At 38.7% G+C, this 23,384-nt stretch overlaps 3 protein-coding genes across 3 annotated transcripts; 2 read left to right on the forward strand and 1 right to left on the reverse strand.

The window, feature by feature from the left end:
* The first annotated feature begins 344 nt into the window (after window positions 1-344).
* Window positions 345-6,359, forward strand: LOC112574920. The gene is made up of 9 exons (XM_025256298.1): window positions 345-674; window positions 1,432-1,530; window positions 1,756-1,854; window positions 2,012-2,150; window positions 2,459-2,589; window positions 3,387-3,568; window positions 4,278-4,458; window positions 5,187-5,419; window positions 5,824-6,359. The coding sequence occupies exons 1-8, from the start codon at window positions 356-358 to the stop codon at window positions 5,414-5,416; spliced, it is 1,380 nt and encodes a 459-aa protein (XP_025112083.1). The 5' UTR covers window positions 345-355; the 3' UTR covers window positions 5,417-5,419; window positions 5,824-6,359.
* Window positions 6,360-8,339: 1,980 nt separating this feature from the next.
* On the forward strand, window positions 8,340-15,287 carry LOC112574934 (vesicle-associated membrane protein 4-like). The gene is made up of 8 exons (XM_025256318.1): window positions 8,340-8,446; window positions 12,366-12,453; window positions 12,869-12,915; window positions 13,092-13,142; window positions 13,519-13,619; window positions 13,989-14,068; window positions 14,310-14,361; window positions 14,770-15,287. Exons 2-8 carry the CDS (start codon window positions 12,388-12,390, stop codon window positions 14,823-14,825), a joined length of 453 nt encoding a protein of 150 aa, XP_025112103.1. The 5' UTR covers window positions 8,340-8,446; window positions 12,366-12,387; the 3' UTR covers window positions 14,826-15,287.
* On the reverse strand, window positions 15,075-23,013 carry LOC112574936 (argininosuccinate synthase-like). Its single transcript, XM_025256320.1, is given in 18 exon segments — window positions 15,075-15,439; window positions 15,558-15,606; window positions 15,609-15,622; window positions 15,895-16,051; window positions 16,169-16,226; window positions 16,720-16,858; window positions 16,982-17,066; window positions 17,303-17,424; window positions 17,742-17,796; window positions 17,799-17,811; window positions 18,090-18,164; window positions 18,775-18,845; window positions 18,848-18,865; window positions 18,868-18,893; window positions 19,373-19,497; window positions 21,495-21,563; window positions 21,923-22,047; window positions 23,004-23,013. Coding segments are annotated over 17 exon segments (1,233 nt in total). The 5' UTR covers window positions 22,040-22,047; window positions 23,004-23,013; the 3' UTR covers window positions 15,075-15,399.
* Window positions 23,014-23,384: the final 371 nt, after the last annotated feature.

The raw sequence follows: 23,384 nt of genomic DNA on the forward strand, positions 1-23,384 counted from the left end.
GCTGCACAGGACACGAACACCTGTAATTAGCAGCTGCAGTGTCACACTCACCTCTTTTTCACGCATCTCATAATACTACCCCTCACTACATTGTAAACCCCTCTCCCACAAATACTCATGCACGTCTTATTCCTCCACTACGTGAAAAAAACCCTGCTTTTAAAAGCAAAATTAACATCAAAAATAGTAATGGGGTCGAATAAGCACACCTTGTTTACTTGTAGAGCGCAATGTGTAAACACGATGTCAGACGCAATTTTTTACATGAGCAGCTTTTGATTTCTTGTTGCAGACAGGCAGACGAGTTTCACAAGCTCGTTGAACATTCCCTGTAGAGTGAGAGGTTCAGTGCAGTATGTCGCTCTCTTCACACCTGAAGGGCGCTGGTAGGATGCTGAAGACTGTGCTCCCCCGTCTTGTGACCACGACTGCCGCTTGTCGCCCGCCATCTCTACATCTGACGTCACTGTCATCTCTACCGTCAGGGAAGAGGTCGTCAGATGGCGCTGCTACGTCAACGATACGAAGAGAGATGTCTGGAGATGTGGCAGGTGCCGAGACACCTTCCTTTCAATACTTCTGGCAGCCTGGTTCTGGCTTCTATGGCGAAAATCTCGGAAGACTGACACAACCTTCGGTTGACATTTGTGAAGAAATTGTTTTATCTCATATCGGTGCGTGAGTGATGCGATTTTATTTCAGTATTTTTAATATCGGTAGACTGACATTTTTAAAAAGTGACTATAGGACATGCCACCAATTTATACACGTTATTTCTTACTACGTCAGCAGCATAGTGCCGTGTGTGTGTTTGTGCGTAGGGCACCAGCATAGTTTAAGAAAGATTATAGAAAGCACATCTTTGAATTAAAATACCCAAGCAGCACAGGAAGATTGGGGACACATGTGACCTGTGTCATGAACTTGGTGTGTCGCATGTAGAATTTATTCATGGGACACTGGCCGAAGGTGAATGATTTTTATGTAGTCATGAAAGTTTCGGATCACTTGGAACTCGTTTCATTTTTATTTTTGCCTTTCAGTACAGACCATCAGAGTGCAGATAGTATTAAAGTTTTTCTTCTGCATTGTTATTTGTATTGTAACAATTTAAAACGCAACTGGAAGCATTCAACGGGGATCTCAGTACACTCGTATGTCTCGGTAAAGGCAACTGAGTGGCTAACAGACGGATCTCTAGCAATTCACCTTGACCACCGGAAAGTGTGTGCTGCACATTTTCGCTTTTTAAGCTTTTCAAATACAACTCTAAAACAAGGAAATAATTTATTTAAAAACAACACTCACGTCACATGTTGTCTATAAATCATGCTTCATGTCTCTGTGGTTATCAAGAAACCATTTTTTGTAGAATTTACTAGGTATTGAGAAGTAATTCAATAGCCTGCTGTTGATTTTTCTATCTTCTAGACGCAGTGCCGATGCCTTCACCAAAAGGTGTGTTCACCATTGGTGACTATGGAACGTGCGATGGGTCAGTGTCTCTACGACTGATACACAAGGTCATCGGTAAGTAAAGAAAGCGCAAAGGGGAATGAGAGCAGTAATTGTCATCATTAATCAATGGTATTATATTTATGAGAACTTGGGTTTTTTTTATTGCTATATTTGTAAAACAAACAGAATGAGACTAATAATTAAGCAGGACTAGTGACAAAGAACTGACAAATAAGTACTTGTCTTTGTAGTATTACTAAATTAACAGACTAATACGACGATTATTTATTGCTTCAGACCACTTGCGAAACAAACATGGACCCGATCTGAAGATTCAGGTGTTGTACGAAGATCACGCCTCCAACGACTACAACAGTCTCTTCAAGACTATTTACGGTAATTGTATTTATAGGGGGAGCACTGAGTCTCTCGTCACTTTTCTATTATCTAACATACACAACTATTTCTACAATTTAACAGACGACTTCCCTTTTATCTAACATTCTCAAATTTTTCTACCAATTTAACAGACGATATTTTGTCTCTCTGGTAGGTCAAACCTCGTACATGACCAAGTTCACCAACGTGTTCCCCCTGGTATGTGGCACTAATTTCTACAAGCAGTGTGTACCTGACAACACCTGTGACATCATCATGTCCTCATTCGCCACGATGTATTTGAGTAACGAGAGGTGGGTCATACAGAGCAGCACTTCATTAAAAAAAACCGTGAAAAAGTCCAGATCAACCGATGTCTATTGCCGTGATATAACCCTAGTTGCTGGCACGGAATTAAACACAAATAAACAAACAAACTGATGTCTAAAATATATAACCATGTTTGATCAAATACGATATTTTATTTCCTCTCTCTCTCTCTTTCTTTCTTCCATTCTCTCTCTTTCTCTTTGTAAGTTAGTGATTACCATTATTTTGTATCGATGTTTACATGGATAGCTAGTGCTCTTTATGTAAATGTGAATGAAATCACTGTGTTTAGTCACGTGAGATGCTCCAATACAATGTTCCCCTGGCGTTCGACGTCGGAAGAGGAGCTGCGCGCTCACCGCGAGGCGGCAGCACGTGACTGGCGGACGTTCCTCCTCCACAGAGAAGCAGAACTCAAACCAGGTGAGTAGGTGGAAGTTAGGTGTCTGTAATCCTTCGGAATTTTATGTGCAGAGGGAGTGAAGAAAAGAAAGAAGCTAATTATCTAGTGAGTCGTTTTAGGTCTCTGTTGTCTCGTGTTCAATGGTGTCTTGTGTCTGACGTCTTGTGTGCGTCATTTGTCCCACGTCACTTGAAGCAGAAAATGACGTCATATATAAGAGAAAAGCAGTTGCTCTCAAAATGGCCAACTAAGTGGGGAAAACAACCGTCTTCGTCCGCCATCTTCTTTATAACTCTCTCAGTTGTGCCTCTTCAATTCATCCATAAATCTCTTCATCGTGATCCTCGTCGTCATCTGCGGGGGCTCGTCGAGCGTTCTGTTTGTGTTTGTGTGTAATATGTTATGCCTACGGAAGGTAAGTGTACGCTCGTCAATTACAATGATGCTATTGGGTTATGATGAGAATGATGATGAGGAGGAGGATGGATGGATGATGAGGATTGGTGATGATGAGGGGTGGATGGATGATGGTGGATGATGATGACATATGCGCCACTGTATGATGCAATGGTGAATATGACTCAAAATGTCCTGATGACACAATGATAGGAAGGGTAACGTTCAGTATGGGTGTGATAAACTGTGTAGACGTTAATAGCCGTAACTGTGTCCATAACATTGTGACTAACGAGAGGACAATAATGTTAGAATAGGTGAGTAGGATGGCGATTATGAAACATGCGTTCCATCATCAACATAATAAAATAAACTCAACAATAATTCGAAGAAGCTATACATTTTATATTTTGTTCTCCAGGTGGACTTCTTTTCGATACTCACTCTGCTAAACTCCAGGGGAGCAACCCTCCACAGACTCGCACTTTGACCTACCCTCTCGCTGAAAACTTCACTGGAGAGGGAGAAGAAAGCGTCCAAGATATTTGGACTTCGTTTGATTTAAGCTGGCAGGAATTATACGTAGAAGGATTAATTACAAAAGTAAATGAAACATAGAATATTAAAATTATTCTTGTTTTTACATTTGTGCCATGTAACAGTAACTGAAAGTTTAGATACTGCATCGAACACAATTAGATTAACTTGAACCAATCTATTTCTTTTATTAGTCTGGTCATCAGTCGTATCTGAAACTGGCTTCGCTAAGCGATGTTCAGAACCAAATGAGTGTATATTTCCAAGAAACATTAAGACAACAAAATTGCAGGTTTTAAGTTCTCGATGGAGTTTATATGTCCAGATCAGTTCAGACTAAGAGCCCTCCTGAAGTAACTGTGTCCCCAAACACTCGATGTTAGAGTAGAACCTAAATAGGTCCAAAGTCATTTATAAGGAGACACCTTTATACATATGTACCCTATAATGATTGTATTGTATTGAAAGATTATCACGGGAAAAGCAAGGTAAAAGTGAGAATAATGAAAACAAGAAACCTTTGACAACGGCAGACACGATGTTGAATAAAGTACGACTTCAATCGAAGTAATCATGAATCTTACGAATTCTAATAATCTCTTAGAAATATTTAGGATAAAAAGAAACTGAGTGATTATGGAAAAGGCTTTGTTTAAACAATACTGAGAAGTATTATCAATTGCTCGATGTATGGTTGTATAAAGAATCAGATATATTTTAGAATTGTGAAGGAAGAGATCAAGATTGACATTGACTCTAACAGCTTATTTTTTAGGAGGAGTTCCAGTCGTGCACTCTTCGGGTGACATTCCGGACTTTACAGGAAGTAAAAGCTCCTTTCGAGAATGCCGCCATGTCTCCAGTCCGACAGGCTGGTCTCAACTTGTTAAAGGACCCACAAGAGTTTCTCACTCATTGTCCTGTAAAGACACTATGGCGACAAAAGCTACAGACTGGTCAGTGTAAACTAAATTTCATGTTATCTCATTTTTACCTGACAAACATACTTCTCAGATTTTTTGTTTTTTTTTTTTTTTTTTGCCCTTCGCACCTCCAGGTGCATCGACGACAGTTTACTGTTGTCGATGTTTTAGTAGCAAGGATTTGTTTTACGAGGTGGGGGCTGGCCCCACGCCCAACCCTCCTCCTTTTTCAGCCGGGCTTGGGACCGTCCTTGGCGGAGAGCAGCCAGCCCTGTAAACAGGTGCCACGTGCAGAGAAAGAACAGCGTGCCCGAGACGAGAAATGAACTCAGGGCAGCCAACCTTCACTGTATTGGTGACAGGCGCTAACAGCGCTAACCGTTGCGCCACCGGGCCGCCACTTCTCAGATTACTACGTGAAAATTGTAAATTAAAATAGTAAAATACAAAATATACTATAAGAAATTAAACTGTATACAGTTTTTCACGAGCTCGTAAAACAGAAATAGATGTATGTTTATTAAAGACCAACCTGAATGGTTTGCGTTTTGTTTTGTTTTGTTTTGTTTTGTTTTGTTTTGTTTTGTTTTGTTTTTGTTTTGGTTTGTTTTTTTGTTTTGGGGTTTTTTTTCTTTTATGAGATATTAAAAAGGACTGAACCTAAGGTCAAATCGTCTTTTGACGAGAACAAACTTTTATGTGTTGGATGTATTGTCTGTGAATGTTTACTCATTTGTTAAGTGGTGCATATATTTTTGCAGATGGCGTTGACGACAGAATGATGTTTGCTCAACTTCTCGCAAAGGCATTTGGTGTTGTATTAGATGGGACTTTGAGGAACACTTTGAGAAACACACGACCTGCTGAGGAACACTTGTCCATAATCCAATGCTTCCAGCAGAGGTTCATTCAAAGAGTTGCTGCACTGAACCCAGAGACTTTCAGAAGTGAACCAATTGTGAGGATCCTTGCTGCGCAGAAGTCAAAATGACTGGTAAATGTATAATACATTCTTATACTTTACCCACTTGCTCAAGCCACATTTGATCATTATAGAAATTATAGAAATAATTTTAGAAATAATTATTTCTAGAAAAATATTTTGATGATCGGCCCACAATAAATAAAATTGAGCACATTTTTAGATCTAGTAACAGAAATTTAGATGTTCTTGGAAACTTTAGTGCTACAGTACATTAAACTAGATGCTGATATCATAGTCTTTAAAAGGAATTAAAACAGTTCCATTCATGAGGCACCCGTAACTTGATAATCATTTTGACTTTCACTGCTATTCCGACGATGTCTTTTTTGCTATACATGGAGGATTGGCTATTCTGAGTTCATATCTCGTGTCAGGCACACTGTTCCTTTTCTGCGTGTGGTAATCGTTTACAGGGCCGACTGCTTGGCCGTGATGTAACTGCTGTCTCCATGTTGTCTACACGATCTCTAATGGAAGCAGCTGAGGCAACAATGTCTGCAAATAGATGACTGAAAATTTGCTACAAACCTTTGATTACAAAAGTAGCCTTTAGTAAAAAGAAGCCCCGCTCAGTGCTTTAAACAACCGACGCAAAAGAAAATCCTTTTGTAGCGAAAATGGATACTGGTCTACACAAAGTGAACACAAAGTTCCTGTGGCTGTATCTTGAATGAAGTAGAAGATAAATAAATGACTGAAAACTCCTTAAATTTTCTACTAAACTGCATATGCTTGTCGCTTATCCAGTGGATGGCATCCCTGCAGATGATGACGTCACAAGAGTGCTCAGCAACACACAGATTGTAGAATTTAGTGGCGCAGGTCAGAATGAAGACTTTGTCCATTTTCGACAGGAAGGAGGCTCCATCTTCCACAATAGAAACAAAATTGTTTTCTGTAATTTAACGTGGTCGTTGTTATTTATTGTATATGTTTTTGTTTTTTTGCTTTCATGCAGTAAAACTTTCATCATAATTTGTCTTTTTAAATCAATACAAGTATGTTTGCCAGCAAGATGCTGTATTTTCTATTTCATGTATTTGTGAGACAAAATAAATGTTTATAAAAAAATTTAAAAAAAAGTATGTTTGCCAGGATGACACAAGCTTCAAAATACCGTAAATAGTTTTAAAGAGGCGGTTGAAGTCGTTTTTCTCTTGGTCTTCATAAAGCACTAGGATGTTCAGGAAAAATAATTATAAAAAGTGAGTGCAACATCAATCTGTAACTAATTTAATCTTGGTTTTTTGACAAGTTTAAAGTAACAAACATTTCACGAGCTCCTGAAAAACTGTATACAGTCTAGTTCTTTACATTTTCTGTTCTGCTACTTTACACTGACCGACCTGTAACTTTTGTCGTCACAATGTGCAACCATAACCAGAACTTATAACCAAATTTTAGATCAGGTAACTTAATAAATCAATAACTAAACCTTTAAAAAAATTACACAAAGAAGGTGGCAAACCATACAAATATGCCAGGTTTATAAGGACAAAATTAATATTAAAAAGAAAACTGAAGGTCCTTTATCAGTAGAAACTGATATAGTACCTAGGGCTAAAAAGAAGTCTAGACATACACGATCCTGTAACCAGTACAATACACCTCCACTGCGGACTTGCAAGGCTTCCTGGACAGCAAGAGCAAGTGACCACAACAGGAAAGAAAGGGCGCCAGCAGCAGTAAACACATCTACTCCACATATTCCCCCAGACCCCCCATCCCCCACAGTGCCAAATCCCCTTTAGGTGGAAGCACTTTTCCTTCCCAAAATGAAAAAGATCACCATCACTAAGCTCTGCTTAAAGTAACGAATATTTAGTTGACCGCCCTCCCCCCCCCCCCAGCCATTTTCTTGATTTTCGCACCACGTCTTCTTTTAGTCGATAGGATAATGACTCGGGGCGCTCGCAACAGGTTAAAACAAAGAACTGAAATGGGTTAGGCCTTTATTAATGTATATCAGGTAGACATTTATTTCAGTTAAGATATTCTTCACACATCATAGGTTCTATATTCAGGGTGTATATGCCCCGTATAGTGCTTATAAGTTTGTCAATTTTTGGGGGTGGGTAAAATAAGGCCTTAAAAGTGATGTAGTGAAAATGTCCTTATAAAAAAAGGAAGGTGCTTATTAGTCCTTATGTTTTGTGTAGTGTGTTCACATTAATCTTCTCCTCATAGTCCTGTCACAATCTAGGGGACATAACTACTGCTGTCTTCAAAGGCCAGACTTTTGCTGAGACTCAGGAGGGGAGAGGTGAGGATACTTGACGACAAGGGGGAGGGTGCAGGGAGGTCTGGCGTACTCCGGCCTGCAGGGAGGGAAGTGGCGTTGACAGGTGAAGGGATGTATTGGTTAAGGGGAATAGGAAAGTGACCGAAAAACAAAATCTGTAATAAATGAATTAAAATGAGTGACAGATGACCTGTAGTTTTGTCAACACAGTACAAAAAACATTCTTGCATGGTCCTTAGAAAAGATTTCCAGGTCCTTGTTTTCAGTGTGGTCAGACCAGTGTGAACCTTGCATATCGTTGTAGAATTTTCTCAGAAAACTGGTTTTAACAACCTACAAACTCTATAACTACATTGTCCGAAATCTCTTTCATTTTAGCTTTGCTATTTACTGCAGAGAATTTAAATTAACTTTGCATTATAAGCGATTGCTTTTTCTTTTCTGCTGGGGAACATTTAGTGTTTGCTCACTCGATCTCCCCTTGCCACTCCGCCAGGTTGTCCATAACTGTTTCTGAAGCAGAATTTGATTGTTCACCTCAATAGCCCTTTAAACTGTGTCATGGGATCAGTGTGTTTACAAGTCCCTCGATATTTGTTTGAAAGTCTGAATTAAAGACTTCCATTAGGAGTGAGGTGGAGTTTCTCCAAGAAAATGGCTGCGTACCCCTTGTCAACTCTCCATCGAGGAGCTATGGTGTTACATCCCCTGAAGGCATTCTTCGGCAAAGAAGGAAGATTTATTTACACAAGGAAAAACAACACAAACCGTGTCGACGGGGAAGGAAAAATATTGTAAGTGACGGATTTCGCTATTGGATTTTATCGTAAATGTTAAATCATCTTTACAGTATAGTATAACGATCAGTTTATTGTTTTTATTTGTTAAAAACGTATGGCTTTCAATAAAATAATCGCTCGTGATGATGAGTTCAGTATCTATAATTATGAGCACGGATTCGATTTTGTAATGACGACTGAGACGTTTGTTATACAAAATTACTCAGCTTAGGCTGGAAAAGCAAGAGAAACATTTGAAGAAAGAATTTTATTTTATTTATTCTTATTTCACTTCAGCTGTACAAACGTATAGCAATAAATGGTGCATGAGTGATATCTTTTGTCGGTTCTTGTCATCCTCTTTACCTCTTTGTTCAGTTTTGCATATCTTTGTCTGTGTTGTTCCTTCAGGCGTTCAGATCTGGTGCTGTTGATTCTTTGTTTGGCTGACTTTCTCTCTTCTATCTTCTTCCATGTCTCTTCTCTGATCCACTGTTCTTTCTTTTCCGTTGGAAGCCCAGTATTTTCTCTCCTGATTCCTGTAAGACTCGATTGAAGTCGTCTAAGGTCATCTCTTGTTGGTCTCCTAGTGCCTGGAACCTGTTCTTTACTTCCATAGCAAAGGCCCTTTCGGTGGCTGGATTTTTTAGTTTGCCGGAGTCCACTCTCTGCTGACGTGCCTGTTTTCCTCGTGATCGACGCAGCTTCAGAGAAACTGTGGCTATCACAAGAGTGTGGTCACTGGCAATGTCTGCTCCTCTGTAGGCTCTAACATCTTGAAGTGAGCTCCTCCATTTTCGGTTGATGATGACATGGTCTATCTGGTTCTTTGTGATCCCATCTGGTGATGTCCATGTTGCCTTGTGGATGTCTTTGTGTGGGAAGAGTGTGCCTCCAATCAGTAGGTTGTTTTCTTCACAAAAGTCTGCCAGTCTCTCTCCGTTGTCATTGATGGTTCCGATTCCATGTTTGCCCATGACATGCTCCCTGCAGGTGTTGTCACTTCCCACCTTGGCATTGAGATCGCCGATGATGAGCAACATGTCGTGAGCTGGAACGCTTTCTGAGGCTGCTTGGAGCTGATCGTAAAAAGCATCCTTGTCTTCTGCCTCAGAGTCATTTGTTGGTGCATAGCAGGCTAGCACTGTCAGCTTGGTGTACTTGGAATGGAATCTTGCTCTCAAAAGCCTGGGTCCATAAGGCTTCCATTCCAGCAGTGCCTTTTCTGTTTTCTTGTTGAGGAGTAGAGCTACTCCTTCAGAGTGCTGAGCGTCTGATCTTCCTGAGAACAAGATGGTATGTCCTGACGCTAGTCTCCTCTTTCCCGTGCCGGTCCATCTGACCTCACTGACTCCCAGGATGTCCAAGTTGTAGTTGTCAAACTCCTTGACTAATTGGAGCATCCTGCCAGTCTGGTACAAGGTCTGGACGTTCCAGCACCCCACCCTCAAGAGGTAAAGAGGATGACAAGAACCGACAAAAGATATCACATAGAGAAACTGGCAGATGAAGCAGAAAATGCAGCAAGTAAAAATGACCTGAAGACACTGTACAAGATAAACAAACAGCTAAACAACGGGTTTAAGAACAGTGATGTGCCAGTGCAAGACGTGAACGGTAATGTCGTCGAGGGAGAGGCAGGAAAACTACAGCGCTGGAGGGAGCATTTTGAGTCAGTTCTGAACAGACCAGATCCCCCTCAGCTTGCAGACATCCAGCCAGCAGCTATAGACCTTGACATCTGCACAGACCCACCAAGCCTGGAAGAAGTGACAGCAGCAGTCAAGACAATGAAGAGCGGCAAAGCACCAGGGGCAGATGGAATAACAGCAGAGATGTTGAAAGCAGACGTGAATGTGACAGCTCCCAAGCTGACTGAAATCTTCAGGCAAATTTGGGAATCAGGGCAGGTCCCTGTTGCGTGGAAGACAGGGCTCATCTTCAAGTTACCCAAGAAAGGAGATCTTGGAGACTGCAATAATTGGAGGGGCATAACACTTCTTTCCCTCACCAGCAAGGTCTTCAGCAAGATTGTTTTGTCAAGACTGACGGCAACTCTTGAGAAAGACCTCCGACCACAGCAAGCAGGATTTCGCCCTGGGCGATCCTGCTCCGAACACATCTTCATTCTGCGACAGATTCTGGAGCAGAGCAACGAATGGAACACACCGCTGTACATCAATTTCATCGACCTGGAGAAGGCTTTTGACAGCATCCACCGCGAGTCCTTATGGAAGATCCTGAGGCACTACGGAGTCCCTGCAAAACTTGTTCAGGTCATTGCAATGCTGTACAGCGATTTCAAATCCCAGGTTGTCTGTGACACGGAGCTCACAGACCCCTTCAACGTCAGTACCGGGGTGAAGCAGGGCTGCATTCTGTCGCCGTTCCTCTTCATCCTGGCCATGGACTGGATCATGAAGACTTCCACCGACAGCGAGAGGAGAGGGCTCAGATGGACCATGACTATGACAGCAACAACAGCACTGGAAGACTTGGACTTTGCTGATGACATTGCCCTGCTGTCACACCGCCACCAAGATATGCAGGAAAAAACAAAGGCCTTCTCAGAAACAGCTGGAAACCTTGGCTTGAAGGTCAGCACAAAAAAGACTAACAGTATGAGAGTGAACGCCAGAGTCCAAGACAGCATCAAACTAAATGGAGAAGAGATTGAGGAAGTTGACAGTTTCTCCTATCTTGGGTCCAAAATGTCAAACACCGGGGATGCGGAGGTGGAGATTCGAGCCCGACTGGCGAAAGCCAGTCAGGCCTTTGCCTCACTCAGGAGCACATGGAAGGCAAAAAACATCAGCCAGAAGATCAAGCTGAGAATCTTCAAGTCAAATGTGATCAGCACCCTCCTTTACGGATCAGAATCTTGGAAGATGACCAAAACCATCAGTAACAAGCTTGACGTCTTCCAAAACAGATGCCTCAGGCGCATACTTAACATCTTTTGGCCAAACACCATCACCAACGAAGAACTCCACCGAAGAAGTGAAACCGAGTCCATCACCACGCAGGTTTCAACGAAGGCGTTGGCGATGGATTGGACATGTGCTCCGCCAGCAGACAGCAGACCTTTCCAGAGTCGCCCTACGATGGACTCCAGACGGCCGAAGAAAACGAGGCCGCCCAAAGGAAACTTGGAGAAGAACAGTGGAAAGGGAGATGAAAGGAAAGGGCTGGACATGGGGTCACCTAGAGCGTGTTTCAGCTGATCGACATCGGTGGCGGACTCTGGTTGAGGCCTTATGTGCAACCTGATGCACAAAGAGGAATAGATAGATAGATAGGTGCATGAGTGAGGATCAAACGCAGCACTAGCAGATGTGTCTGTGGGAAATACAAATATGTACTGAACGCGTCCAAAGAATTTATACAGTTTAACTGTCTCGGCTTCATTAATTCTCAATATCAATCTTTCTCTTTAAGTTTGGCTTTCAAAACTTTCTGTACACAGAGGTATTTATCAGTTGTAGAGGATCAGGGTTTACATTAACATATGCTGTAAAGTTTAGCTGTTTTTTAAAAAAAATATATGGCATACTTCTGTACAACATCCCATATCACAATATGCAAATCACACAAAATCTGAGAAATGAGGTAGATTTACTGAAAGTACCTTTTTTGGTTCACCAGTGGAAAGATTTTTAAGGGTAAATAGATAACTAAATGGTTAAGGTACTGTCCCCTAAAGCTGGAGGTGCATACTTTATGGAGGTAACCAAAACATAGCCAGTTTGATACTTGTGTTGTGCAATATACACATTCCAGTTGTCTCAGCTGTTAAATGGATTTTGGACCAACTGATTCTCCAAATTTCCCAGCAGAGTGTTAAAGAATTATCTTGACTTTTCTTTCTTGACTATTTAATTTACTATTTTAGATGTCTAATGTTTTTCCTGAAAACATGTTACTTTAATTTCAGCAAGTGCATGTAAGGGTTCAACATGCCACCCAAGTTTGTTCGCAACCCAGGCACTTCTGAATATGCCTCTTCAGCAGAAATAGAAAGGGTATGATTGGGAAAGAGGGCTGTAGAAAAGAGATGTAATGAATGTTACTCTTTGGTCATTGTTTATTATTTACATTCATACGTTTTTTGTTTTCTTTTAAATTCTTGTATTTTATGCTACCATCAGTAAATTTTGATTTGAATTTTACTTGAAGTCAGCATGGTATACTGTTGTAGGCTGAGATTTTAAACCTTGCTATCTTTCTTAAGTTGCATCAATGCAAATCTTTTAAGACTGATATTTATCATTTACATTTTATTAAAAGGTAACAATTTTAAACTCGTCATAGGTTGTTTGCTTAGAATTAGAAGACATAATAATACCAAATATCTGTTGTGTATGATTTTATTTCTGCAATAGTTTAAACATTTTCAAGATATTTGTAATGCTCCATTTGCACACATATTTTTGTCAGAGAGCCCTTCTGGATGGAGATTCTGATGAAGAAGACTTTTTCCTAAAGTAAGTACATGATATGAAGTATGTATAACAAGTGTTACTTGTTGGAAATAAAACTCTGGTCTTTGTTGAGAGAAAGAGAAACATTATAGGCATAAAATGTTCCTCCATGGCCTAGCAGATTTCATTAAGCTAATCTGGATAAAGCTCTATGTATTGTTCTATTTATTGTCTTACAGGGGGCCAAAGGTTCGCACAGGAAATTTACGGACAGATCCTAAGCTTTCACAGTAAGTTTTGTTTCCCATTCACAAATAAAAGCTGGCTACTTACTATACCACTGGATACATACCATACAACTTTTGAGGGAGGAAAGGAGTGAAGGGTATTGTGTGCCTAATTCAAAACTATGGCTCAATCATGATGAGAGCAGTATGCCTGATACAGGGACACCCATTCCCTAAAAGTAGTTAGGAACTAGGAAGGGAGGGCACACATAAAAAAGTCAAGTTGCCTGATTTTCAGATCAGGAAATAGTAAATTTCAATCTGGCACAAACAAGGCTTTATTTTGGGGCAAAAAAAACTGGGACCAAAAGCAGCTTTGAGTCATTGCCATTGTGGCTACAACAGTGTTGATTTCATTTGACTCCATAAATTCTTGCAGGGTTAGAGGTCAGGTGGACGATGTGATGGGCATCATGAAGGACAATGTTGGCAAGGTGCTGGACCGAGGAGATCGCTTAGAAGATTTACAGGACAAGTCAGGTACTCTGGTGTCACACAGATTACATAACCATCCTTAAAGGTCTTTCTCAGAATGAATGTTTTTGCAAGACAGTTATAATATAAAGACTTTGCCGATTTACACCACCAAGCTTCTAACTCTGCAGACAATTTACTAGCCGTGGACATGAAGCTGAGGAAGATCCAGCTGCCAGCTAAATTTTGTTTGCTTCCAATTTTCCCCTGTTCTTTGTTGTGACAGATTGTAGACCATCTTAAGGCATCAGTTCATAAATATCACTTGTTTGTTACTTTTAGCTCTCATAATAGGTTTTGATTTAATTAGACCAGTTTATATATGTAGTGTGCAGCATATGCAAATGTATGTTGTTAACTCATTCTTTTTTTTAGATAATCTAGCCAGCAATGCAGACATGTTCAGAAGTCGCTCCAGGAATCTGCACCACACAATGTGGTGGAAGAATTGCAGAGTGAGTTTAAGTTTTTGATGTAGGGACTTAATCTAGCTTTATTAATCAGGAAGAGTGTTTTGAGCAAAATCATGAAACATTTAAATAATTTATTCACTATTGTGCCAGTTCCAGCTGTAATTTTTTCCTGTTTTCTATCACATATACCTCTTCATTACAGACTATTAGAGGAACAGAGATGGATGCTTGAAAGCAATTTTGTTTAAAAAAAAAAATCATACAAATTGTTGCTGTTTTTCAGATGAAGATTCTGGTTGCCATTGTCATTCTTATCATCATCCTAGTCATCTTGAGTAAGTGTGATAATGTGTAGTGTTTTATATATACACACACACACTGCAATACAAGGCGTTAGCATTAGGAAGAGTTTATACTGGGACTGTAATCATACTGTATTAACTCTTTACATTTCAGGATTTCTTTTTTACCTAAGCAGATATAGTTCTTCAACTACGTAAGCTTGAGTAGACATTAGAGAGTTAAGTGATGCACCATCTATGGTACTGTGACAGTCCATATGACAAAGATAAAAGCATGTTTTAGATATACAGGAACATCCAGTTTCCCCCACTTTGTCATAATCTATTTTTAAGATCTATGAAGAACCTGGAAAACATTTTTGCAAAAGAAATTTTGGCTTGAAAATGACACGAATAAAAACTTTATGTAAATGAAAGTGTGGCAACATTTCCCTGTTGCAGTTCCCATCATCATCCACTACACCAGCCAGAAGGATGACAATAATCCTGGAAACTAACATACTTGTGAAGAAGCATTCCTTGTGACCTTTTCAGTCAGTTTTTTTTTAATGTTGATCAGGCTGTACAGATTCCATAGTGAGGGACTTGATTTACTGTGATAAATGTGCTTATTGTTTTAGGGCTGACTGCATTGTATGCATGTATATATTTACTGCAGATTAAGCAGTTGATTAAGAGAACTGAGCTGTATATGATTTGTGTTTATAGTGCTTTCATATAATTTACAAAAAGCAAGACAGAATGAATGTTTCATTCTTTATTTGCACTTGCTTTATGTGGGAAAAAATAAAATGTTTTGGTAGAATCAATGTGGAAGAGTTTGTAAAAATTAAAATTCCTTTACCAACACCAAATATGGATTTCTATATTCTTTAGTGAGAGATTCACTCCCTTTGTCCATATTCATGAAGACTTTTTAGCTTTACATTTGGTTCAGAAGAGGTCTGAGACAGTGTAATCTTAATAATATAGACACGAGTCTGTTACTGAAGAATGGATTGCAGTCATAAATCCTTTTTCTTTAGCTCTTGCAGCTGTATGCTGAAAGTAGACTGATAGTTCTTGAAATCCTCAGTTGGAATTAGAACGAAGTCGGGCATACTCTTGCAGCCTGTGAAACAGCAGTATTAGTTTTATTCACTTTCATGTTCATGGAGTAAATTGTGCAAAATCCATGTACAGATGTCATTCTTTTCCTATTTATAAAAAACAGAGAAAATGTTACCCACCTGAGTGCATTGATTTTAATAAAGCCTCCTGCATCTCTTGGTTCGTATCTCCTTGAACATCATGGCTGCATAAAGAGCATCACAATTATAAACAATGTTATATAATAAAATTGTTAATATATGTACATTTAATGACTAGCTTTCAGGCTTGCATGGGTTACCACCATCAGCTTAATTAGCTTAATGCATTCATAGCCCCTGCCCAATCTTACATACAGCTCTTAACAATCAAACTTCACTGAGAAAATCCCAGCAGTAGTTTAGTATTGTACAGAAGTCTGGGTGCATGATAATGACTACACATGCTGCAATCTAAAAGCTGTGTGCAGGACCTCACCTGACTAGTTCTTCATTATACAGCGAGAATGGTGACCTGCGACCCATGATGTAGACCCCACCTTTGTAGAGTTTGATGCGAACAGTCCCAGTCACCCATTCCTGACTCTTGCTGATGCAAAAACGTGTAAATTCACATTCAGGGCTGAACCAGAAACCTGTCAAAAAGTGAAGAGAGGGGGGAAAATGTTTGATCTTCTCAGCTTGTTTCCATAAACTGTAATTTATTTCTCTCTAAATAAGCTGTAGTCACTAGTGGTTATACCAAGACCCACCTTTATACACCTGGTCTGAAAACTTGATGTCCAGATCACGTTTGATTTTCCTTACTTCCTGAAAATACACAGAACAGTTAAAATTAAAAGATCTTTCAACGTTTCTGTGGAATGGAGAAACAGCTGTGCAAGATACTAGATTTTTTTTTAATCATATTATACATCACACTTAATGCTCTTGTTCAAAAACTGATTATTGTTTACGCATCTTCAAAGTATAAAAGAATACTGTAAGTCTCAGTTCATTCATACATTTATATCCGTTGTCCTATATGAAAAAGCATCTGTAGCAATGTATTTAATAATACAAGATACCTTTCTACATTTGTTTATAAATGGGTTTCATGGGGGTACTCCAGTGTCAAGTCATAAGCAGACTAATATCTGGTATTTTCTATCATCAAACTGTTAGCAGTGCATGCTGATGTGGAAAGGGAGTGAGGGAAAAGGAGTACCTCAACCCTCATGACAACAACCAGCTGAATATTATTCATTCAGCTCTTATACACAAAACCACCAATGTACAGTTTAAGTCTGATGCATAAACATACCCTATCCATAGTGAAGACTTCAATGTCAGTGTGTGCTTCAATGAGGATGGTGCCACCTGGTGTCTCATAGATTCCTCGAGACTTCATCCCAATAAAACGATTTTCCACTAGGTCAACACGTCCAATACCATGCTTCCCCCTTTGAAAAAAAGAAAAAAACTTACAAAAAACAATTTAAGGAAAACATAAACATGCACATTATTAATCTATAAACAGAAGCTGATTTCTAGTGCAGATTAAAAGTGTAATGACATTAACTTACCCTACTGTATTCAAGTAAACAAACAGGTCCAAAGGTTCTGTCTTTTCTGTACCATCATCAATGTTTTTAACACGCACTGGCACACCTGGGACAAGAAAAGTTCCTCAATTGTTTCACAGCTAGATCATTATCATGAATTATTAAAAGGGACAAATAATCACATCTCTCAGTAACATAAGAAAAATATTAAGTTGTCATGAAACGAGAAATGGTTTCAGATATTACCAGAAATATGTTACCCAACTTATTCATTCGTCGTACATTACCATTCACTTATTTTTTAATCTTCTTTTAGGTATGCAAAAGAGCAGATTTACATACCTTTCTCAAATTCGATTTCAATTATCTCAGGCTTATCAGGTGCATTCTCTGGGTCCTGTGTCATGTTGAACAGGCCGTCAGGTGCTGGGTTATAGGGGTTCTCAAGGACTCCACTCTCATAGCTATGCAGATGCCATGCACACACATATACACCCCCAAAATGAAATATGGGGCATACATCTAGCTTCACTGATGTGGTGAACAATGGTCAGAGTTTTGATCAGTTGTATTGATAGGCGAAGGTGAAATATAAGAAGATAATTTATTTGTGAAAACAAAACTCAGCATAAAATTTAATATTTTAGTTCTTAATATATTATTTATGCTTACTGCACCCACTTAAAAATGTGTTTCATGTGAAATCAGTATTTTATAATAAGCTTTCTTATTATATCACTATTCTAACTCCAAGACTTACGTAACATCATACGACACTTACCTTATGTGCATCAGATTGGCATCCATGCTCCATGGTGCTTTGGGTGTCACAGGTAAGGTATACCATGTAACTGTTCATGCATGCACACACACACACACAGAAAAGTGAAATAGTTCAAGCAGCTCATTCAAAATGCATCCTTATTGCCCTATTACACAACAGCAAGCTCAGCAGCATCAAAAGACAATTTTTTCAGAGGTGATTTCACTCACAGTCATAAAGGTTTAATTTAAGAAGAAAATGTGCTTGACATCTATGCAGGCTACTTCTGGCTCTGGAGCACAAAAGAAACAGTTAACAAACTTTTTACTTGAGCACAGTACTTACACCTGATACAGCACATCTTACCTTGGCATATTCAAACAGCTCAGTTCGTCCTGGAAAACGCTTATAAAATTCAGGTTCTCGCCATGGTGAAATGACCTGAACATAGGATATCCAACTATACTTTGCATGCACGTCATTAACTTCATTGCTTAAGATATCTTTCCCTCCATTAGTCTGCTAAAAATCTCTTCCACATTTGAGATATACAAAGCATTTAAATATAAAACTTGATTATGATAATAATAATGATGAGAAAAGATCCTAGTTTTTGCTCTCTTCTTAATACAGCTATAACTCAAAAGGATACATAGTTAATTTCCAAACACAACAAAGCATAAAATAACAAACAGTTCAATGTTAACCCTCACATAAAGAGGTAGCTAGCCTTTTTCCCCAAAATTAAATGGATCCAATCTTACATTTTAACCAAAACACAAAATTTGAATGTTTTCGCTGCATTTATTAGTCATGCAGTCATGTTTTTCTCAAGATGACATTGTGAAATATTATTGAAAGTTTTGTCTTTAAGTGTTAAACTGTATGATACAAAATGGAAACAGACACCTTATAAAAAAAAGCATTCTTTATTATTTATCTTTATCTTTATCTTTTTTTTGTATGGCATAAAAACAGCTTTAATCTTGCATCAACATTTTTTTTAAATGTTATTAGTGATTATAAAGATCAGCAAAAGCAAGTTTTGAACCTTGATTCCTGGATGCAGTGCATAGGATGTGAGCTCAAAACGGATCTGGTCATTGCCTTTGCCTGTGGCTCATGCGACACATATTGTGCTCTTCATCTTTTGCAATTTGCACCATCGCCCTGTTGCATCATGAAACTCAAGCTATCAGTAAGTCCATTCTGTTCAATATTAGACAACTGCATGTAAAGAAAAACATAAATACTCATATACTCCTCTGACTGATAGTGAAAGCTTATGTTATTATGGATGATCCACCTAATATAAATTTGTTGATATAAAAAGAGCTCGCAGATTTATTGAATTTCTAGTCCTGCCTGTGGTTGCCTTGGCAGGACCAGACATTTCCCACCCCTGCATTTAAACCATTCTGAGAAAGGAATTTTATTCGTAATAAAAAAATTGGAGAGAAGTTTGAACATATTTGTTTCACGTAACAAATTTGAAATGAAATACACGTGACTATCACCAAAATCTCTCTCATTAAATGTAACAAATGTAACTCCTTCCTAATCTGTTCTTCTCCTCTCCACTGTAGAGTTGTACCAAAGTGGAAATAAAAGTAAAATGTTTTAATAGAAACATGCACAGAGTTACAAACCTTGCAATGAGAGGCCTGGCAAGGGAGGTACCCAGAAGGTAGCGATCTTCATATTTGGCATTCGCTTGGATTGCTGGCCAAATGAACTCTTCTACAAATTCACGTCGAAGATCAGGTATCACTACCTGTCGACATAATCAACTAAACTGATTATCCTGTATCAAAGACTGCATGCCTCCAATGAAAAGATATGCCAACTAAAAAGATTTTTCAAGTAATATTTGTGTCGTCTACTTTGGACTGTACCAAACAGTGTGGCTGACAATAAGAAACTTGTTTTGCTTTTGGAAAGTTTAAGCTTCCTTTGTGATTTTGTGTGTGAAAGACAGCTATGGGTCCAGGATAGATTAGTGATTCCAGATTGGACATCTAAATGGAAAGTGTTTATACTAGCTTAATTAAGATAAAAGATTAGCTGGCCATTGTTAGTGCAAATGTTCTGATGATATCATAGCTGGAGATGTTACAATAGCATGAGAGAAGGACTGAGTGTGCTGCAAAATAGAAAAAAAAATGTTGGAAAAGGCTCAAACAATTCAGGTATTGTTGATTCAGCTATTAATAATACTTTGTTTACCCAGCCTGTCATATGCCATATGGCACCTGTATGTGGAGTCAGGCTGCCATTACCAAATAATGCAAATCTGCATCTCATGTTTTATTTGATTATTGGTTCTCAGGTCAGGAAATAAAGTATATGAATTGAATAAACAAAACACAAATTTTCAAAACCTTTAGAAGGTCACAAACCAAAAACTGAATGAACAAGCACTTATATTCACTTGCATCATTTGGATTCTGCATAATGAAAAAATGAACAATCAATTGTGTGTTGTTGCTGAAATATCTTTCCCTGATGTTTCTTCGTCAAGCTTCTTATGTGACCAAGTCTTCATTAGATTTCCCCACCATGACACACATGATGCTCGGTAATTTGCTATTGAGCAAGATTTGTTGACAATTGACTGGCGATTCAGACTGCAGAATTAGTTCTTTCCCACATTTGTAGTCTGAAGAGAATCTTGCAAATAAAAACTGATTTTATCTTTCCTGGTCAGCAAGAGCAATGCCTCTTCTGAAAGCCATCAATACAGCTATCGACAGACTCAATGTTCTCATCAGTATTCTTGTAATAATCCATATCTGACAAGTGCCTAATCCTAGCTCTGGAGTCTCCATTGATTTTTGTTCCAGCACAAACACCCGGCAGCCCACATATTGCCCAGTGGCATAGGAACCAGAGGGGCAAACACCCCCTCAAAAAAAAAATACTGAGGAGACAAGAATGTGAAAGTCGTTCACTGTCAGCATGGATTTTGCGCCCCTACCCTCCAGCTCCCCAAAGCTGATCTTTTTTCAACACCATATGAATTTTAAGAATAGCACTTTAATCAAGTAAAATTTGGTCAGCATTGCACCATAAGTCAAAAATATTTCTTAACAGGTTAATGTCAAAAAGCACATACATACCAATGCAGCTTTATAACAAGATTATATATAACAATGGATAGCTGATAATAAAACCTTTTTTTTTAAGAACAAAGATTAAAATCATGATGCTCACTAAGCACTTTAAAAATAACTGTAGCAGGTTTGAGATATTATATCTCATGTTCCCTTTTCTTTGGCACCAGCTAACCTCACTCTAAACATTTTAAAAAGCGAAAGAAAAATAATATTAAGTACAAATATTTGAACATGTATTTTTTCAAAAGTTATGGTCAACAAAGACTATCTGTTCAAACTAAACCATTTAAATTTTTAAGCAATGACAATGACACATGTGATTTGATGATACAATGGTGCATCGGCATATATAAAATTCTCTTTGTCAGAAGTGCTGCTTATCAAATGTGTTTCATGGTCTGGTGGCATACAATTAAGTGCGTGTTCCAATACCAAAAGGTTTGACTGTCATCTTTCAGATCCCATCTCAGGCATGCTGCTCTTTCGATGCATGTGGCACCTGTTTACATGGATGACTGACTCAATGTAAATTCCCTGTTTCACCCCCTACACACAACCTCCCAATCTATGGTTAGTTACTTTAGTTTTAAAAAAAAAATGTTTACAGGTGCTCCATACCAAATGACATGTAATAATGTAGGCAAGTTTCATTTACCTTGCATGCTCCAAATTTCAATGCTTTTGCTTTCACTGCTTCAAAATCCTCTTCTTGTCCAATATTTGCCTAGTTTCCAGAAACAAATATATCAAAGAATAACCGACTATATTATGTCAATGTGTATGTATATATATGGGGTATAAGTACATCTCAAACTTTTGTAAATTTGTATACATGTGAATGAATGGGGTACAAGTACAATCTTTAAAATTTTGTTTGCATGTATGAGTGTGTGTGTGTGGATGAGTGACCCAGGGTTTAAATACAATCTTTGAAATTTTGGCTTTTTTGTTTAAAAAATCAACCCAATTAAAAAAAACACACACACAAAATCATCAACTAAATGTCAATGCCAGTGTACAAACAATGTTTCCCATCAACAGATTGACTTAATATTAAGGACATTTTATAAGATCACAACTCACCAAGTAAGCAACAACCTCATATCCTTGCTCCACAAACCACACCAAAATGGTGGATGTATCAAGACCACCGCTATAAGCCAGCACTACTTTGCGTTTACCATGCATTCCCTCTGCCATGCTGATGCCTAAGAGGAAAATTACACTGTATATTTTGCAATGATACTATTGAAAACTTGAAGACAGTTTGGTGTTACATATGTCAAGAAAGCACTTTTGAAACTGTACACACAAACTACTGAGCCAGTGTTTGTCTGTACACCATGCAGTGACCCAGAGCACATTGGTAAGGTGAGACAGTTGAGTGTGCCGCAATTCTAATTTTATCAACTTGTCTCTCTTGAACCACTTACTTTGTACTTTTGTATACGTGTTCTTAAAAGCACAAAAATACATCATGGTCAGACTTGGCTGTACAGATGATTAAACATGAAAATGTTATACAGAATGTTAAAATATGACTACACAGCTCAAACATCATAATGCCCCAGCCCACCTATTAACTGCTGCTGAATCAAAATAATATGAAAATCTTCATGAAAACATCAAAAAACCAATTTAAACAATTCTCTTTGGTACTCAATCATTCATTAACCATTCACATGCACATCGTGCAGGCAAAACATTGACACTTACAAAAACACACACACACATACATATAACACACATATACATAACACACACATATATACATATAAAACACACACATATATAACACGTGTGTGAGCGTTTGCCCAATACTCACCAAGACACATACACTCGATGATGTGTCTCGCGCTGTATACCATGTATATCGCTATATACTATGTGTATCGCGATATATACTATGTGTATCGCGATATATACTATATGCATCGCGCTGTATACTATGTGCATCTTACTATATACCATGTGTACGCGCTATATACTATGTGCATCGTGTTATATACTATGTGCATATTGCTATATACCATGTGTATCGCATTATATACGATGTGTATCGCGCTATATACCATGTGTACACGCTCTTCGCTTCTAAGACGATGATGCAAGCAAGCGGCATTCCGATGCGAAACGGCGATATAAGATAATAAAAGCACTTTACCTTTTTTCTCTCACTTTGAACGTCTACAAATCACACTTCCTTTCTGCAGAAGCCGTCAGACAGCGTGGACAGCGAGGTGCACACAGACTACCGATGTGTCCGACTCGCGCCGTGACAGTCCGACCTCTTAGTTATGGCAACCCACAGGTAACACAACTCCGGATGTCCCTCAATTCCAGAAGGCGCGCGCGCGAGAGAATGTGTTAGGGGTTGAGGGTATGAATGGCATGATTATATGGTACGAAACGACATAACCGATGCCCATGACGAGAAAAAGTATTAGTACAATAGACAGAAAAGAAAACATGAATATTTATATACGTTATACAAACTTAATTCAACATAAAAAAAAAGGAACAAAGCAATTGAAGTTTTAAACCA

The sequence above is a fragment of the Pomacea canaliculata genome, linkage group LG11, assembly GCF_003073045.1.
Source record: "Pomacea canaliculata isolate SZHN2017 linkage group LG11, ASM307304v1, whole genome shotgun sequence".
Classification (NCBI taxonomy): Eukaryota; Metazoa; Mollusca; class Gastropoda; order Architaenioglossa; family Ampullariidae; genus Pomacea; species Pomacea canaliculata.

Excerpts from the sequence above, each read along its gene's own strand:
- LOC112574920 (XM_025256298.1), top strand. The coding sequence starts at position 356 with ATGTCGCTCTCTTCACACCTGAAGGGCGCTGGTAGGATGCTGAAGACT. Across the intron at positions 1,531-1,755 it reads ACTGATACACAAGGTCATCG|ACCACTTGCGAAACAAACAT; the intron begins GTAAGTAAAGAA and ends TTATTGCTTCAG. Across the intron at positions 1,855-2,011 it reads TCTCTTCAAGACTATTTACG|GTCAAACCTCGTACATGACC; the intron begins GTAATTGTATTT and ends TCTCTCTGGTAG.
- LOC112574934 (XM_025256318.1), top strand. The coding sequence starts at position 12,388 with ATGCCACCCAAGTTTGTTCGCAACCCAGGCACTTCTGAATATGCCTCT. Across the intron at positions 13,143-13,518 it reads ACAGATCCTAAGCTTTCACA|GGTTAGAGGTCAGGTGGACG; the intron begins GTAAGTTTTGTT and ends AAATTCTTGCAG. Across the intron at positions 13,620-13,988 it reads AGATTTACAGGACAAGTCAG|ATAATCTAGCCAGCAATGCA; the intron begins GTACTCTGGTGT and ends TCTTTTTTTTAG.